We start from the raw sequence: 17,996 nt of genomic DNA, 5'->3' as shown, positions 1-17,996 counted from the left end.
ACTGCTAAAACATCTTTCCAGAACAGTTTCAATTAGTTTTGCAACATCACCAAGAAATACACTTTTGTTATTGTTATACCCCATCTCTATCTCTCTCTCTCTCTCTCTCTCTCTCTCTCTCTCTCTCTCTCACACACACACACACACACTCATACACCACAGTGCAAGCACACATAAATCTAATGCTTGGTGTTCTTAGCTATGCATTATGTATTCCGTTTTTTCTTTTTCAAGCCATCCAGGAAAACTAGACCAGCAAGAACCAAAGTAGAACAGGGCACTGGACTAGGGAGTTCTATGATATGCCAAGAGAAGGAAGACTTCCAAGAAGGGACAGGTCTTCCTACCTCACAAATGTATGCAAACTGGGGTCATTATACCAGAACTTAACTGAAAAGACTATTGTTGATGCACAGTGACATAAGCAAATTGTGCTTTTAATTACTTGCTTTCTTATATTCATTTTTTAAAAAACTTGCTGGGATTTATTTGTCATATAACAGTATGTAAAATACATACATAGACTCGAAAATGATCAGAAATATTTTGTAACACATTCCTGGTTAAGCAATATAACACTTTCAGGAACATGTGGATCATCAATCCTGCCTTGCTACTCAAGGTAATCCTCAACTTGATTTTCATTTTCTTGCTTCTCTCTATTGTTTGTTTCCCCCCTCCCCATGTAGCCATAAGTAATACAAATTATCTTGGCAGATTTTTGTTCTTTGAGATAAATGAAATATGACACTTCACTCCTTTGGGTAAGTATAATGTCCATATCAATAAATCCCCCCATTTCCTTTGTGATATGTAATTCCATAAACAAATATATCACCATTTTTATGTCTGTCCAGTTTGCTACTGATGAAATTTAGTTTGATTTCCTTCCTGGACCCCAGTTTCTGCTGCCTACACACTGATGCCATCAGGGGCTGCTCAATAGCACACAGCTAACAGGAGAGTTGCTGAATCAGAAGGTTTAAAAACCACCACCTCAGCAGGCAAGGGTGTGCTTTCTCCCTTTAAAGATCTAGAAATAAGTTCAGAAAGATGAAATAATACAATTTATCAGTTGCTTTCAAACAGACATTAATGTAGTGAGTCCTGACTCTTTTTAAGTAATGTAAAAGAAAATAATCTGAAATCTAGATGATTAATAAACATGCAGAAAGATAAAATGCTTATTATTTTAATGCTAGCACCCTCCTTCCCTTTTCTTTCTTGGCTGAGACAGTGTCTGATTCGTTCTGTACGCCGAGACTGGCCTTGATCTGCTATTCCTCCTACTTCCTATTACAGGTGTGTTCACCACACAGCTATTTTGTGCCCTTTTAGCTTTGGAGACATTGTGTCATGTAGCCCAGGTTAGCCTCCACGTGCACAGAGCTAAGGGCGACCTGGAATTCCTGACCTCCTGCCTCCTCTTTCCAAATGCTGGAATTACAGCCTGTGCCACCAAAGGAAATCTTCCCATTTTCCTGTGGCTACTACACCCATGGGCAGTGCTGACCATCAGGGGGTACTGACTGTTCACTGCGTGGTCTGAATAAGCATTTTTATCGCTTCCTGTGTTTATTGATCATCTGGATTTCAGATTATTTTCTTTCACTTTACTTTAAAATGCTCAGGGTTCACTATGTTAACTTAATGTCTCTGTTTGAAGACAACCAATAAGATGTATATTATTTCATCTCTCCGAACTTATTTTTGGACCTTTAAAATGACAAGAACCGTATCAGAAGGTTGCAAGACCAATCAGATATATGGAAAGCACTCAATTAAGCTAAGCATTCAGTTTGCACTCAGTGATTAATAGCTACTGTCAATACAATTTTAAAAAAGGAAAGAAAACTGTTACAGTCTGGGTCTGGGCACAGCCAATGGCTAGACTGCTGCCCAAATCACAACTCAGTTCTTATCACAACCCAGGACATCTTCCTTTATATCAGAATGGCAGAGCTACATGCTAACAAGGGGGCACCAGCTAGTAGTCTTTAGATACCAAGAGAGTTAAAAAGAATATTTCAGTAGTGTTTGAATGTGCTCCCAGGACTCCAGCATGGATGTCCATGCCTGCAAGGATCCATAGGCTTAGTTAGCAGCATCTGCATCTTGCTGTTTGCACAGGATGTTTTCTGTTGCAGCAGGTTCCCTCAGGTTTACAGTCAGAGCCCCCTAAATTAACATGCTGACCCCCAGAAAAACCCCCAAGACAAATCCATGCTCACTACTCTCCACCTCTTCCTAAGGATCTCAACACTTTTTGATGAGATTTTATAAAGATGCAAAGAGCATTGGGATGAATTGTGGGATAGGGATAAGACCTTTTCCCCTATGGAACCTCTTACAAATAAGGCAATGTATACTGACAGGCTGGGTTGATTTCATTTACACTCATGGGTGGCCATGAAGATTTCCAATCAGACTGTTCTTTATGCTGCTCTTTTTTCTCTTCCTGCTTTTCCCTCTCCCTCATCTCCCCTCTCCTGCACTTCCCTCTCTTTTGTTTTTTTTCAACAGGGTTCCTGTAGTACAGGATGGCTATAAACTCACCACATAGCAAAGAATGATGCTCCTTCTTCCCATCTCCCCAGTGCTGGGATTACAGGTGTGTGCTACCACACCCAGTTTATAGGATGGTGGAGATCAAAGTCAGGGCTTTGGGCATTATAGGTCAGTTCTCTACTAACTGAGCCTTATCCTCAGCCCTGCATATTTTGGTTTTCAATGTGTTCTCATAACTACCTAGAGAAAACAACCCCATGGCTAGAGGTGGGTGGTATATAAAGTGGTAATGGTATATAAAATGGTAATAAAGTGAAGGAAAAAAAGATTAGTCTTCCTGCTACTACTAGAGACTGGAAGTTCTAACAAGACATTTTGTTGCCCGAATCACTGCTCTTTAGAAATAGCCAAAATTTTATGAGGTTTAATATGAAATACTTCTCTTCAAGAAAGTCACCTAGGTATTTCTTAGCTAATTTGGAACTTCTGTTAATATTTCAAGTGTCATGAAATGTCTGTTTTTCCTTCTAAACCACCATACAGCGGTGTCTTCCCAGATAAAATCGGTATTTCCATGAAGGAGACACCACTTCTAATGTCTTCCTAAGGCAAATTTGCAAATAGAGTTTGCTCAGATGACTGGCTTGCAATGAGCATGATGTACCAAACTGGGTTCTAAATATAGAGAAAGGTTGAATCTCCTCCATTACAGTAAACCGAAAAACAATACAAGTATTAGTGATACCAAAGCTTCCATAATTACAAGTCAAATGGAGAAACAATAAGCAGAAAAGGATGTAGCTGTGGAATGTGTCATTTCTCCAAATGATTATTTTCAGCTCCTCTTTATAGGAAAAAAAACCCTCCAAAATAACAGCCTAACAAATGACAACATGTATACCAAAGTCCCATAATTTTGGTGAATTTTGTAATAGCACATGGCACTTAAAGAAAAACAAATAGAGCACAAAACATTGAAGATTAAAAACGGCAAAGTTGTTTAATAAATGATATGATTTATACATTTTGTGGATTTTAAACATTTAGAAGTGGTTATCATCATTACCCATATTCATATGGTGTTTGCATATGCCCTCTACACTTTGAATATAGTGGACTCTGTGTCCTTCCTTGGAGGCTTCTGAGGACTGATTTTTGGTAGCATCTCTTTGGCGTACAGTGTCTTATGGAGTCCAGCTTCTCGAAGCGCTAGCTCAAATCGAAGTCTAGGATCAGAAGTTATCTGCAGATATAAAGTGTAAGTCAAATAAACAACAACTCAGTTAGCTGAAGTAAACCTTATCAGTAATTTTCATATTTTCCCAAGTTGGATATTTGTTTAAGGTAGATGGTTAGATGACAATAATTATTGCTAGTTCTGTGATTGCACAGTTTTTTGTTTTGTTTTGTTTTTATTTTTGTTTTCGGTTATAGTGTTTTTATTAAAATTGTCCAAACCATTTTTAACATTATCATTTTCCAGTGCATTACTTATTTCCAACATAGGTTTCATTAAATATTATATAGCACTTTAATCAAATACAATATATTAAAATTATTAAATGATGAAATAAAAGGACATTACTTCCAGTACTATGATTATGTATTGCTGGCTAGAATCATATAAATAAAGTATTAAGAAATATGTCTACTTTAATAAATAAAACTAATCTTTGGAATATATTTTTAAGATGATATCACTAAAAAAATTAATGTATGAGTATGTATCTGCATGCACATATATGCACCATATGGATATGTAGTACTTGCAGAGGCTAGAAGAGGGAGTGGTGATTTAGTTAAGGAAACTTACATAATTAAAAGTCAAATTGTAAAATAGCAAGCGGAAAGAATGTGGCTATGGAATTTATAAGTCTTGCAGATGGTATTTATGGGGAAAATAACCTCCAAAATACAGCTTCTCTAGTGATAGCATAGGTAACAAACACCCCATGATCTCGGTAAATTTGGTAATATTAATGCTTACAACAAGTGCTTCAAAGAGTTGAGTTTGTAGGTAGATAGTTTGGGAGCCAAACCCCAGGCCATTTGCAAGAGCCCCAAGTGATCTAAACCACTAAGCCATCTCTCCAGCCCCCTGAACATCTTCAAACAGACACTTTAAGGTCACTGTCATTTAGTAATGTGTAAGCTAAGCATAATCACATGGGTTACTCCTTGGAAAAGGGAATCTGAGGCTAGATTTCTATTCAAACAGAACTGGAAAATGCCCTACCCATGTCATGCTAAGTAGGAGGAGACACAAAAATAGCTCAACTTCTGTTCTCATTTATACTTGATTGGACCTTAATCCCTTTCCTACCAGTCTTAAATGACACCACACTGTGTCACAATAAGAGGTGACCACGTATGGATTTATACCCAATATGGCATTTTACCTGAATCTGAAGTCCAGCCCTATGAAAAGATAAGGTCATAAGCTTTTGAAGATAGCTTCCTCAGTGCATTCTGAGTGAGTGGAAGTAAGGAGTGCAGATGACCTGTGGCTGTGCCTCGCGTGGCAAAACATGGAGGTGTGTGGGGTGCTGCTTCCAGGAAGATGGCATCGGGTAAGAAACAGCTGGGCAACCATAAAATCGAACTTAATTTTCTTTAAATCAGAGGGAGAGGAAGAGAGATCTAATCAGACAGGGAGGCCTCACATACAAATGCTGAGATGAAGCAGGCCAATTTTGGAATTGGGGAGTTTGGGCAGAGTGCTGTGCCACTGAGCAGCTCTGTCAAGAAATGAGACTGGGGTGTGGAGTTCAGAGTCTTGACATCTGCTCTAGCTAGTGCCTTGGTGTTTGTTTCTACTGTTAGCACGAAAGTGTGACTACACAAGATGATCGATTTGATTATAAAGTCGGAATAAACTACGATGGCAGGGAAAGGAGAGATGTGGAGGAGGGAGCAGTCAGGAGTCTACAGTGATTGTCTAGACATGAATAAATACCTAAGTATGTCTGGAAGTAGAGAAGAACCAACTGTTACAAATACTTCAAAAGGGAGATGCAATGGCAACCAATAAAAAGCAGGGATGGGGATAGTGATGCTTTGGTAGCAGGGCTGAGGTTGTGATGCATTGGATGCAGGGCTGGGGTAGTGATGCATGTGAGGCCAGGAATAACTGAAAGATCCTTGTTGGAGAAACAACCATTTGAGTCTCAGTCCCAGGCTTTTCCTTTTCTGTCCCCATTTATTCTCTCCTGCTTTCAAGGAGTCACACTCTCTGTGTGATCTGTGTGCCACTACCTCCCAAATTCTGCCCAGGATTCACCTTTTTCTGCAGCTCCGGGGCTGTGAAGCTTTAATATGATTCATTATTCATTTTTTAGGTAAAAAGTAAATGAAGAGAGAAAGAAGGTTTCTCCTTCCCGAAGGCCAGTTTCTCAAAAGCGTGCTTTATACCCCTTCACCCTAAACATGACATGAACAAAACTAATTCTCCCCAGGCTTTGTTTCCCCTTCTGTATCCTTACACGGTTAATGGCAGATCCGCAAAATGGCAATAATCTGTCGAATTACTGCTGAACACCAGGCAATATTCTAGGCAGTTGATATTTATTATTTCTAATTCCCACAAGAACTTTGCAAGTAATTATTTCAAAGATGAAGAAAGCAAACATAAAGATGTTAATAGTTTAGGCAAATGCACATAACCAATACATCGAGGGTGTGGCTTTGAATTCACAATGCATGCCCTTCACAGTGGTGCTTGTCTAGGCTGTCATCCTCACTTTCTTCAGCCTTCCCCTCTCCAGTCAGAGCTGCTCATGATTCACCACCACTTCCACTTCTCTACCCCAACATCCATCAATTTTCTATTCGGGATACAAGGATAAAATACAAATATTGCTTCCCAGCACTCGGGAAGCAGAGGCAGGTGGATCTCTGTGATTTCGAGGTCAGCCTGGACTACAGGACTATTTCCAGGACAGCCAGAACAATTACACAGAGAAACCCTGTCTGGAATCCCCTCCCCCAACCCTGTGACAACAAACAAACAAACAAACAAACGTCATTATTTAACTTTATCTGCTTTAAAATATCCTGTCTGCACACAGGATCAAGGTCTGATGTCTGAGTAGAAAGACTTATTGTGTCTTGCCATTGGGCTCCAGCCTCTTTCTACTCTCACGTTTCAGCACTTAGCCTGTGCCCCTGCCCAGCTCACAGTAGACAGTCAAGGAAGGGGCTTCTTTCTTTCTGCCTGGGAAACCCCGGTGGCTCGGTCCAGCCCCTTAGGGCAAAGTCCTCTAGGGTGCAGGTGCTCCCCACTTTGGCAGATGGTTCTGGAGATCTACCCACACCTTCTTCTAAGGAATTCTCCCTATACACACTGTTTTTTTTTTCCCCTTTAAACTGTCAGTCACCTTGAATGAATTTAGCAGCTACTGTCCCAAATCTTCAAGCTCAGATCTCCATAACTAACCTGCCATCAGAGATAATCATTTATTCTCTCCCCACATGCAGCACAGAACTGGCCTTAACCTTGTGTATGAATTCTGTATACAATACTCTTCCTTCTTGACCTGGACCCTCTACTCCTTACCTCCAGGAAGGATCAGGCTGGCCCATTTGGGATAGAGCCAAGAACCACACTCTCACACAGAACCAGAATATAGTTGTCTATTTCATAAATACCTGTTTGACTATTAAAGAATGAAATTTTCACCTTGCTATCCACTGACTCATATACGGCATACAAGAGAGACCTTATGGACAAGTTTGGCAACAGATTTCTGAAGATTTGGGCTTTTTTATCCCTAGGTCTGTAAATTCATAACTGCTTTCTCCCTTAATTTTGGTGATATCCATTCACTCATAAGTCCTCTTTCCCATCCTTCTCCTGCTAAAAATTCTTTTGAATCTCCCTTTTCAGGTCCAGCCATATCTTACATCAAATCTAAGCTCCTACCAACAGCTTCGTGATCCCTCAAGGACATTTCCACAGAAGATGTTTTCTCCTTCAGTCTAAGACACAACCTGGGACAGCAGTCTTCAGTTCTGCCTGTCTAACTCATTGGTTGCTTATTTAATGGGATTTACATTGTGAATTTAGATATACATTCCTAATAGGACAACAGAGAAATCTTTGACCTGTAAAATAATATCAATAACCCTTTTATATCAATAACTTTTGAATAAAACATTCTATTTTTTCAGTGATAGACATGACTTTAAACTGTTTTATGTCACAATTCTATAATATTTAGAATCATGCAGTAATTGTGTATTATCATTTAGAAGTAAAAATGTACTAATGCATAGGGTATTTAAACATAAATCTTGAAAATAATCTGTAGCTCAAGACACACACACTACAGCAGTACTTCCTACTCTCAGCATGGATTTTGCACCAATCCTGCTAATTCCCATAATTACCTGCTGCTCATTGTATGTAGTCAAAGTGAAGAGTGGCTTTTGAAGGATAAATTCATCTTCATTTTCAGTGCCTGTCCTAGCTTTCCATGCCATTGTTTCTGACATCATTCTGACTGGATCAGATTGAACAACAACAGCAACCTGAGAGATGAGAAAGCATGGCCACTCAGAAGAGGGTACAAGCTAAATGCTTCTCGGTAAGATTATAGGTTTGTTTAATGACCATTAAAGACATATTGTGAAATATAAAATTGTGGAGGAAAGAGCCAAGGACGTTAAATCCAGGTCAGTCCCAGAACCTTACAAAGGAGTTAAAACACATGTCAAATGAGACATTTAAACATCGTGATCATTCGCTAATGATTAAATAGTCCCGCTTATGATTGATTTCAGATATAAACTTATTTGTCTGACAAAAGTCAAATGGAATGCTACATAGAAAACTGGTATATTCCATCACCTTGAAAACGACAAAAAAAAAAGCAACAAAAATTCATTTCAGCAGCTATTGATCTATGGTTATAAGTACCAAGACTGTGAGGCTTTCTGGTGAAGTCAATTGTGCCCTCATTACAAGACAAACTTGGTGAACTTCCATTGTACTAGGCAAGTAGACTTCTAGGAATATTAGAGACAATGAGTTACCTTTCTATTGTAAAACTGCAGTCATTTTAACACAAAGTCATTGTCCTACATAGTAATAACAGTTCTGACCCAAATCTTAATGAAAAGAAGCCACTAATTTTGTCAATCATATGCACCATTACTAACATCGGCTTGTTAATTCTGCAAGTCAAGTCAAGAATCCTCATGAAGTAAATGGTATGTTAATGCTATTTCAAAACTGTGATAAAATGACCAGGGTCAGGTCAAATGTAATTTAATTATAATAGCTTTCCTAGCTCAAATGCCTTATACTACAATTCTAAACACTGGTTAGAGGTGATGGGAACAGAGAGCTTCTTTCTACAAAGAACTGATTGATAGAAGGAATTCTAGTCACATGGACTCTGTAATTATCAGTTATATTTGTGACATATATTGTATTCAGTAATTGTGACATAAGTCTGTCTCCAGAAAACCAGAATATGTAATTCTTTGCTGACTGAATCTATGTTCTTATGCTTCAAAGTCATCTCTATGGTCTATTTTATTGTAGAGGATGATGATATGAGAGCATCTCATAGGAGTCCCAGTTGACACTAGCTATGTGACTTAGGAGAAAGCCCCTTGGTTTCCTCTTTTACAACATGGAGGCATTGAAAATACTTTCCTCGTAAGGAATGCTGAGGAGCATTGGAACAGGGCTTTGCAATTAGTAAGTAAGTGCTCACAAATTTGATCTGCAATTACTGCAACCAATGGGGCAGGTACCACCATTATTATTCCTCTTTTCCGGATGAGGAAATGAAGCCAAGACAGATTAAATATCTGACTCAAGTTTTTCCCGCTGTTGAGTACTGCCAGCTGTTGCAGAGTTGAAGGACACCCAAGGTCAAATCTCATCCATCACTCTGTAGGACCTCTACTTACTTAGAAAGGAAACTACACAGCCACTTCCCGTTGGCCAGGCTGCGCTGTTATCAGTTCAAGAAATCACTGATTAGTTAGAGCTTAGAAAAATTACCAGAGGAACCATCTCCCATTTCCCAATCTCTTAAATCCCTGTGTTTGCCATGTACTGTCTACTTCCATTTACTTTTGCCTGCTCTTATTTGGCAAGGCAGTAGTAGGCTTTTCTTTCTATACAAAAGGGGTATTTGTAAGGCCTGTTGTCTGTGGGATTTTTCCAAGCAAAGGTTCCCACTCCAGAGTGGATTATCTTGCTCTACCACATTTTTGAGGACAGTCCTTTGACTGGAAACAGTTTCACTGCTGCAAACAAATACTGTTTGGATACCTAACTAGAGGAGATATGGACACATTTAGAGCTTGGGAGAGCTTTTTAAGTGCTGCTGATAAACTTCTTTAAATGTATTAAGAAGCTGGACCTGGTTCAACATAAACCCAACTGGCTCCTAGGAATGGAAACCATGTCCTAGTTTGGAAAAGTTACATTTTATATAGCAGCTGTCACGAACTTGGCCCCAGTAATAATATCATCAGTAGAAACATTGAAAAAATAAAAATTTCTAAATTGGAACCACCTGTTTTCGAAGGGCTTCCAGGCGCCTCTCTCGTTCTTCTTCTTCTTGAACTTCTTGAAGGGCCAGTTTTTTTCTCTCCATCAAACGATTCTCCAATAATTCTTGTCTATATTTAATCCTTTGGAAAAGAGACACAGGACAGGCAGGTGTGCCAATAATTAACTCACACAGAACACAGGTAAGGGTGCAACCGGAGACAACTCAGAGGGGACCTCACCCCCACCAGTTGATTTTTACCTGTTGTGATTTCTCATATCCAAACAATCAGAGGCAATTTACAGTAATTCTAGTAACCAGAGAGAAACAGGAGAGCCTGGAGTGAAATCCAGCTGAGCTCTGTGTTCGATGCCACCATTTTAAAGTCTGACCCTGTCATCGAGCTGCCAAAGCTTCACCTACTGTGCCCTGAGCAACGACCACCGGACCCTGAGTTGTGACACAGCCTTCTGATGACAAGCCTGGACACAACTTGAGCAGTTATAAAGATTGCATCCCTGAATAAATGCTCATAGTTTTAAAAAGCAGGGCAAAATAAATTACAGTAATAATGTGCTTAAGTTATTTAGGTTACTATTACTTAAACTGCGCTTCATGCATAGCGTGGCTCAGTAAAGCAGGCTTGTGGGCATGGTAAGACACTTTTAAAATTGCACTCTGACATCTGTAGATGGCAGCAAAAACATGACCTTTTTTTCCCTCCAGCATTTGTTTTCCATCTCCTTTCAAATCATCAGAAATTAACATGTGGGGCAGTTTTAGCCACTATGAGCTCACCTAGCCCTCTCTGCTGCCTGTACTGGAGTAGCCTCGATTATCGCTGTCTTCGTGTCAAACCGATTCCATTGACTCACAGAGGTGAGATGCACCATTTTACAAAAGCAGGCACCTACGCTCTCTCAGGAGGATTAGGCCATGCTGGTCTTCTCTCAGTGACAGCTTTAACTCGCTTTGTCACATTAGTCACAAGTGCCCTTTGCCCTTAGTATCCACAGCAGTATTTTCTATGGCGGCATTTCCGCTAGACCTTCTGTGCTTTGGTTCTGATATTCACTGAGTGCTAGGGAGGCAAAGGTCGTGTGCTAAGTGCTTTGTGATTTCTTTTTCAGGCTTCACAACAGTCATAGGTAGGGATATAATTTTGCATGTATAATTTTGTCTTTTAAAAGATACAGAATGGAGGCTCAGACAAATGGTGTAATTTGTTCAAAGCCTCCTGCTCATTAAGTAGCAGAGCAGAAACATAACCTGGAATGACTGTTCTCAGCACACAAGCTTAGCCTCCACTCTCTCGGCCCCTGCAATTAACCTCTGTGCAGTCCTCCTCCCTAGATCTCTCCTCCTACACCAATTGCCCCTAAACACCTACTGTGCTAGACAGTGTGGGCACGCTGAGGAAAAGTCTTCCTTGGACGTTTATACCTAAGCATAGAAGCAAGACATGCCTAAGAACCAAACAGGGAGTTTGCAGGGAGGTACAAATCTAGTTTCCTGGAGTTAGAGAAAAATGGGATGGCCACTTGCTGGATTGCTGTGGGCACAGTTCGGGTGATAACAAAAGCTTCATGGGGGAGAACATTTGATCTGGGTCCTGAAGATGAGGATTTGGGGAAGCAAGGAGTGTGAGAGCAGAGAGGCCGGGGAAGTCAGTGTGGGGTTGGCACCCGAGAGTGGCCACCTCTCTTGCCTTATAGTAGTCACAGAGAGCATGGGAAAGAGTAAGCAAATGGTAGCAGGGAGATCAGGGAATGCCGAGGTGGACTCAGCCTGCCAGTCACACTGTTTCTTTAGATGTGCTTCTGGGAGAGATGCTCTGGGCATTCTGTGTGCTCATGAGGTGGCAATGAAGGAGAAGCATGGGAGGGGGACAGAAGGAAAGCACGTGAAACAAAAATGTCACAACAAGATCTAAGAAGGGCCATCCCAGCCTTCTTTGAAGGTCATGTCCATACTATTACCCTCTTCAGTGTCAGGAGTCAGTACCAACCCAACCTGTGGATGCAAGAGCCACAGATCAGCAGGCTCCCTGCCTCCTTGTGGGAAGCTGTATTTCCCATCCTCTCCATTTTCACTAAGGCATGACATGACACAACCTCCTTAATGAGGTTCTACTCAATTTAAGCACTGAGTACAAGCTAAGTGAACTTCTGCAAAGGTTCAATTAAAAGATACCCTGGGACTTGCCAATTACCATATGCTAATTCTCAGAACCTTGGAAAGTTTCTCTTCCTGTGGGATATATAGGTTGCTTTGTCTGCAACAAAGTTTTTGTCTGCTTTGTGGGAAACTAATAGTCATTCCTGACAGGGGAGCGTGACTAGTGAGGAAGAAACTGCAGATGAGATTATGGCATTTATTTATAACTGTATCATGGAGAAGGTTGGTGACAGTTCATGTTTGAGGATCATTTTCCACTTAATAGATATTTATTGAACTCCGTGATAGCCATGAATCAAATATTGAAACAGTCATGTGCAGTGACCAGGCAACATGGGTGATATGCTCCCATCATGGCATAGCAGGCACTCCAACGGAAGTTTCAAGATGGAGCAACTGTGAGATGCTGCCTTAGGGGTCTTTGACAGGACAATGAGGCAGAAGCTATAGCAATTGCCAGACATGGGAGCATGTCTGAGAAGTAGTCTGAACCTGAGACTCAAAAGAGGGAACCCTTCCAGCCAAGTGGGAGAACGTTGGAGTGGACTAGGAAAAAGAAAGTACCGTAGGAAAGTCCAGAAATGAGAGACAGTGTTAGGTTTAAGGAATCAAAGAGAGATCCAGTAAGACCAAACACAAATATGGGAAGATGAAGGGTGACAAGGGTTCAGACTAAGGAGGTATGATAGCCACGCTGTGGGGCTCTGTCAGCAGCAGAGAACACTGGCTGCTGCTCTTCCGAAGGTCCTGAGTCCAATCCCCAGCAACCACATGGTGGCTCACAACCCTCTATAATAAGTGCCTCTTCAGGCATGCAGGTGTACATATAGGTGTATATAAAAATATATATTATAATATATATGTGTGTGTGTGTCTTCACACACATATATACATATAAATAAATGAAAAAAGTTTTAAAAGATTTTCTTTTTTTTAAATTTAAAGAAATAGAGTAGGACTCATCCCCCCCTCAAAAAAAAAAAAAAACCAATACTTATGAAAGGGACAAAGGAAGAGGAAACTGTTTAAGGAAACAAGGAGGGTAAACAGTCCCAAGAAGGTAAGACAATTGAGACCTAAAATGCTAATTGCCACAGAAAGTTTGACTGTAATCCAAAGCTATTATTGCACTGAATTTTGGGAAGTCATTGGTGATGCTGGCCAGAGCAGACAGTGGTGAGCTGGCTGAAGACTTAGAGGGTAAGGAAGAAGGAGGGGCAATGCAAGTAGGACTGATGCAAGTGTGAGCCAGGAAGAGGGCCAGGCTTCAGGGAGCCCAAGTCCCCCGGGAATGTACTCAGGGTTATCCAGACAACCTTAACCTTTGAGAAAATCCAAGGGCATGTGCAACATAGTGAGTCTCGATTTTTACAGATGCTGTGGCTTAAACTCAAAACAATACTTTGCTTAAAAGAGGAAGACTCCTGGTGCGACCTCAGCTCTGGATAGAAAACTGTCTTTTCCTGAAGAGTGGTGATGCAGAAAAGAACTCTTGGGAGAAAGCCAAATACTCACATATTCATGGGGAAAGAAAATGGCAACACAGTAAAGCCAATCATTTGGAAAATTTTCCACATAAATACTTTTAGTCATTTGAGGTAGCAGATTTTCTCCAAATTAAACTGTTGCTATGAAAGTCAATGTCAGGAAATGGCTAAACTCAATAGTTCTTAAGCTGTGCACTGAATCCCCAAACAGGAGCCTTGCATTCATTTCTCATTCTATTTTACACTCCCTGAGTCTACAAAGGTGGAAAGTGCTGCAGACCAGGCATTTGCAACTTCTCTTGGGGGAGGAGAGACATCATACTGTTCACAAGCAACAGCTGCAGCCAAGTCAGGCCAGGCACTCACAATAATCTGAGGAGGACATTAAGCCTGCAGGCCTTCAGGAGGTTGGAGGGATGGTAAAAGTAGAGAGCCCGTGTATCATTGAGGAGACTTAAATATGTACTGCACTCTAAGAAGTGAGTGGACAAGGTACAGTAATGCCTGATGTCAGGGAGGCTTCAGTAAGACCTAGGCAAGCTTATATATGAAAATCTAGGTCTTCCTCCTATCTGGAATTACGAGGCTAACTACAGTCTAGGCAGCTATGGAAAACAAGGGGGGAAGGCTTGCCAAGAAAGGCACCGTGGGGCGAGCACTTCAATTTAGAAACAAGAATATTACCATAGGGACAACATAAGCAGGAGGTGAAATAGAGTGGAGAGGCAGAGTTTTAGTTGGGGTACAGTAACCAACACTGAACTTCCCCAATTCCTGTGTACCAGGAAAATGATTTGCTGTGCTGGAGTAAACTCTGCTTATAAACAAACTTCCTCCATTGAGCTGAAAACATGAACTTGAACATTCAACGCGACAGTGTTAAACGGGTACGTGCCAGGGTCTCCCCGCCACAGAGACTTCAGTAGCACCATCTTGGGGATGGGGTTTTACCGGTAGGGACATCTCTCTGGGTTCAAAGCTCACTCAGAAGGTTATTCTTTCCACCAAATGGAGGAGAGCCTCCTGTTAGCACTAGGCTACCCAGACAACAATGTGTAAATCAAAACAGAGATGAGTCAGGAGCCAGCTCCTTCCGAATAGGAGTCTGTCCAGAGCAAGCACTGAAACTCCGGACCACACCACTGTGCTTCACCCCTCCAGCCCTAGGGAAGGGGAATCGGCTCTACTCAACAATGGGGAAAGTATCGGCAGAGACAGATTCCCACAAATGGTTATGTGAGTCCTGACTCAAGGTGGTGACATCCTGGTACAGATGTGCATAAGGCGAGAACAAAGAGTACTCAGAGCTGGTCTGTAGAACGAGGAACCCAATTCCCAGCTGAGTATCAATGCAATTCATCAACACTGCTGTTGCCCCACATCCTCAGTGTCAAACAACACTTCAGGTGCTTGGGACACAACAGTGGAGAAAACGAAAAGAAATGCTCCCACACTGACATGGTTTACATGATTTGCGGTTTGCTTTGTATACAGATGACTAAGTTGCCACTCTGGGTTGGAGATCCATTTCTTGGATCACTATAGAACAATGGTTCTTAGCTATGACCATAATTAAAACCACTGGAACTTATGGATAACAGGACACTACCAATTCCTTCAAATCCTACTGGTGGGGCCCAAGCACTAATTCTTGGCTAGACATTCTCCCAGCAATGCTAATAAACAATGCCAGGCAGCTCAGCCTGCATCTAGAATAGTCATCTGGAGGCTGGGCGGCTGGCTACCGCTAGCTCTGGGCCTCTGATTCAAAGATAGTGAATGGAGCCTGCAATCAGCATCTTTAGTACATTTCTGAATGACACAAACACTGCTGGCCTGGGGGTCACATTCTGCGGACTACAACACAGATAAATATATATATTAAAGGGACTTTACTGACAAAACCAGGTACGAATTACTACCTAGGTAGGGCTTATTTCTATCTGTGTGCTACACATCACAGTTATATGCTTCAGGTCCAATTCAAACTAGAAATTTCTGATGGTGCCATTGGCATTCGACCCTGCCCTCTCCTACCTGCCTGTGTACCCAAAACATATGGATGGGAGGCTCCCTGGGTGACCACAGCCTTCTCAGGTTTGGATTGGTGTCACTGATGGACAGTCTTAACAGTGGCTGTTACAAAGCTTGTTTTTCCCTCAGATGCACAAAACATATCTTGATGACAGCACAAAACATCAGGCTTGTATTTAGCGTAAAGGCAGAAAAAAGTAACTCAAAGCAAATCCACCTGAAAGAGGAGGCTTGAGCTGCTCTCTCTGGGAATTGTCCTCTGAGCTGCAAAAAAGATGGATATTTTATCACCACTAGCAAAACCCACAAATGAAAGTGAAGTCGATTCCCTGTTGTTTATAATCAGTTCTAAGCCAAATACCCAAATCAGCTTGAGCTGGAACATGGACTGGACTTGGGAATGCAGGGTTGGGAGCAAGTAGGACCAGGTGTGAATAGAGGGGCCCAGGAAGGAAGGATGATGAAAATGTCATACTGGCCTGTCCCCCATGTTAACCCATGCTAAGCCACTTTCCTTTACCACTATTTATTCACGCATTTCTAAAACCATTCCTGTTTCCACCTGACTTCCTGTAATCCGTTTTTACATATTTACATATCCTCAAAGTTTTTCCTACACAAATCACTGCCAATAATATTTTAAGTGGGAGTAGGGAATATAAACTGTGGTATCTGCAGAGATTTGAAAACAATAGTAAAGCTGACAAAAACATGAGCTTTCCCAATAATCATGTACCGGAAATCTTAACACAGTTGACAATAAATTCCCCTCTCCTGGAGGACACTCTGTGACCCCACTCTTAATTGCTCCTGTCCACAGTTGTCCTCAGTTGTCACCAGTGCTACTAAGTGACAATACTTCTGTAGCAGTCTGTGAAATAGTGGGTACCTAGGGGAGTTGATTGCTTTGATCCCCAGTCACTATCAGAGATTTCCCCCACCGATTTGGCAGTTACATGGCTCTCTCTTTACCATGGTCCTTGGCTCACATACAAGCTGTACAGGTCACATCCACCACTGAAAGACAGTTATTTGAAACTGTAACCAACAGTCCTTTTTTTGGCCTTACCTCTTATACAACCTACTTCGTTAGGCCAACTTCGGGCTAAGCATCAGTGATGACTGTTGCCATGGGAGATGCTGTTGATAACTCCAATCTCTCAGCTCACTCTATCTGCTGAGAAAGGCTGCAGACTGAACACCTCCGGGAACTCATTCCTATGGACGGCCCTAGCAGCTTCCCGCTTGCTCTCAGCTAGTCTTACCCTACCTGCAGCTTTAGCTCAGCACGTTTTGCATTTCTCAACATTGTTCATTGGGTACTGTGTACCAGATGTGTGGCAAAGCATCTCTCTCCTAAAATTTACAGTATTTAATTCTTCCTCTGCTTTTTCTCCCATACAGCATCAGGTTTTATTGCATTTTCTCCATAGCTTTGGAACCAAAGTCCCACAGTCACCAAAATCCATCGATTGTATTGTTTTCTTTTCTTTGGATGTCTACCCTGATGATTCCCAGCCCTAATTCTTTGTTGAATGTTATATATTGACTCAAAGCTTGTACAGGATAGTCAACACATTCCACAAACAAATTCTTTACTCCATTTATTTTGGCTTCCTTAGTTCACATACAAGTAATTCCCCTCCTGAGCAGAGAGAACCTTGTCCCCTGCTTCACTGGAAAGGCTCTTGGCATTCCTTTCTCATGCCTTGTCCTGATGCCTTTGCCAAGGTTCATCTTCTCTCATCCTCTCCACGAGCCTAGGATCTCACACCCATGAGCTCAGCTGCTTCACTAGTATTGTGCTCCAGGAAGGGACCTCTTTCTTGCTTTTGTTTCGGTCTCTGTCTCTAACCACCCCAATCATGGTCTTCTCCCATACATACAAGTTCTTCAAGTGGGGTGAAAAATATATCTATCAGCTCTGACTCTTGTCTGACACTATCTCCCTGTCTCTATTCTTTCTACAGAATCATTTTATAGTTAAAGAAGCTGACTCCCTTTGTGCTGTCCTTTCTTCATTTGGTCCCTGCTGGCTGCAGTCTGGCCTCTGCTCACTCATCTCTCTCTCTTTCTCTCTCTCTTGGAATGTGTCCCCTCTTTCTATTGCTAGCTCCTTTGCATCTGTCCCTCCAACACCCCAACACCAATTTTCTTATTTCCTCAATTAAAAAAAAAATCTCAGAAACTGGACAAATGTAGCCAACTCACCGAAAGCCTTGAACTTCCCTCTCCTTAGAAGCTGCAAATCCTTTGATCTTTTTATCTTTCTTCCTGT

General features: G+C 41.4%; 1 protein-coding gene across 1 annotated transcript in view; it reads right to left on the bottom strand.

The window, feature by feature from the left end:
- Window positions 1-3,519: 3,519 nt before the first annotated feature.
- Ccdc148 (coiled-coil domain containing 148) overlaps window positions 3,520-17,996 on the bottom strand; it is a 173,518-nt gene continuing 159,041 nt past the window's right edge. The window contains exons 12-14 of the mRNA XM_051184658.1: window positions 10,044-10,161; window positions 7,897-8,037; window positions 3,520-3,751 (exon numbers count right to left, since the gene is read on the bottom strand). Of these exons, the coding sequence (XP_051040615.1) occupies window positions 3,605-3,751; window positions 7,897-8,037; window positions 10,044-10,161 (406 nt within the window). The 3' untranslated portion in view covers window positions 3,520-3,604. The remainder of the gene's footprint in view (window positions 3,752-7,896; window positions 8,038-10,043; window positions 10,162-17,996) is intronic.

The sequence above is a fragment of the Phodopus roborovskii genome, unplaced genomic scaffold (assembly GCF_943737965.1).
Source record: "Phodopus roborovskii unplaced genomic scaffold, PHOROB, whole genome shotgun sequence".
NCBI lineage: Eukaryota > Metazoa > Chordata > Mammalia > Rodentia > Cricetidae > Phodopus > Phodopus roborovskii.
The sequence above is the reverse complement of the archived record's forward strand: the minus strand, read 5'-3'. Positions and strand labels throughout refer to the sequence as shown.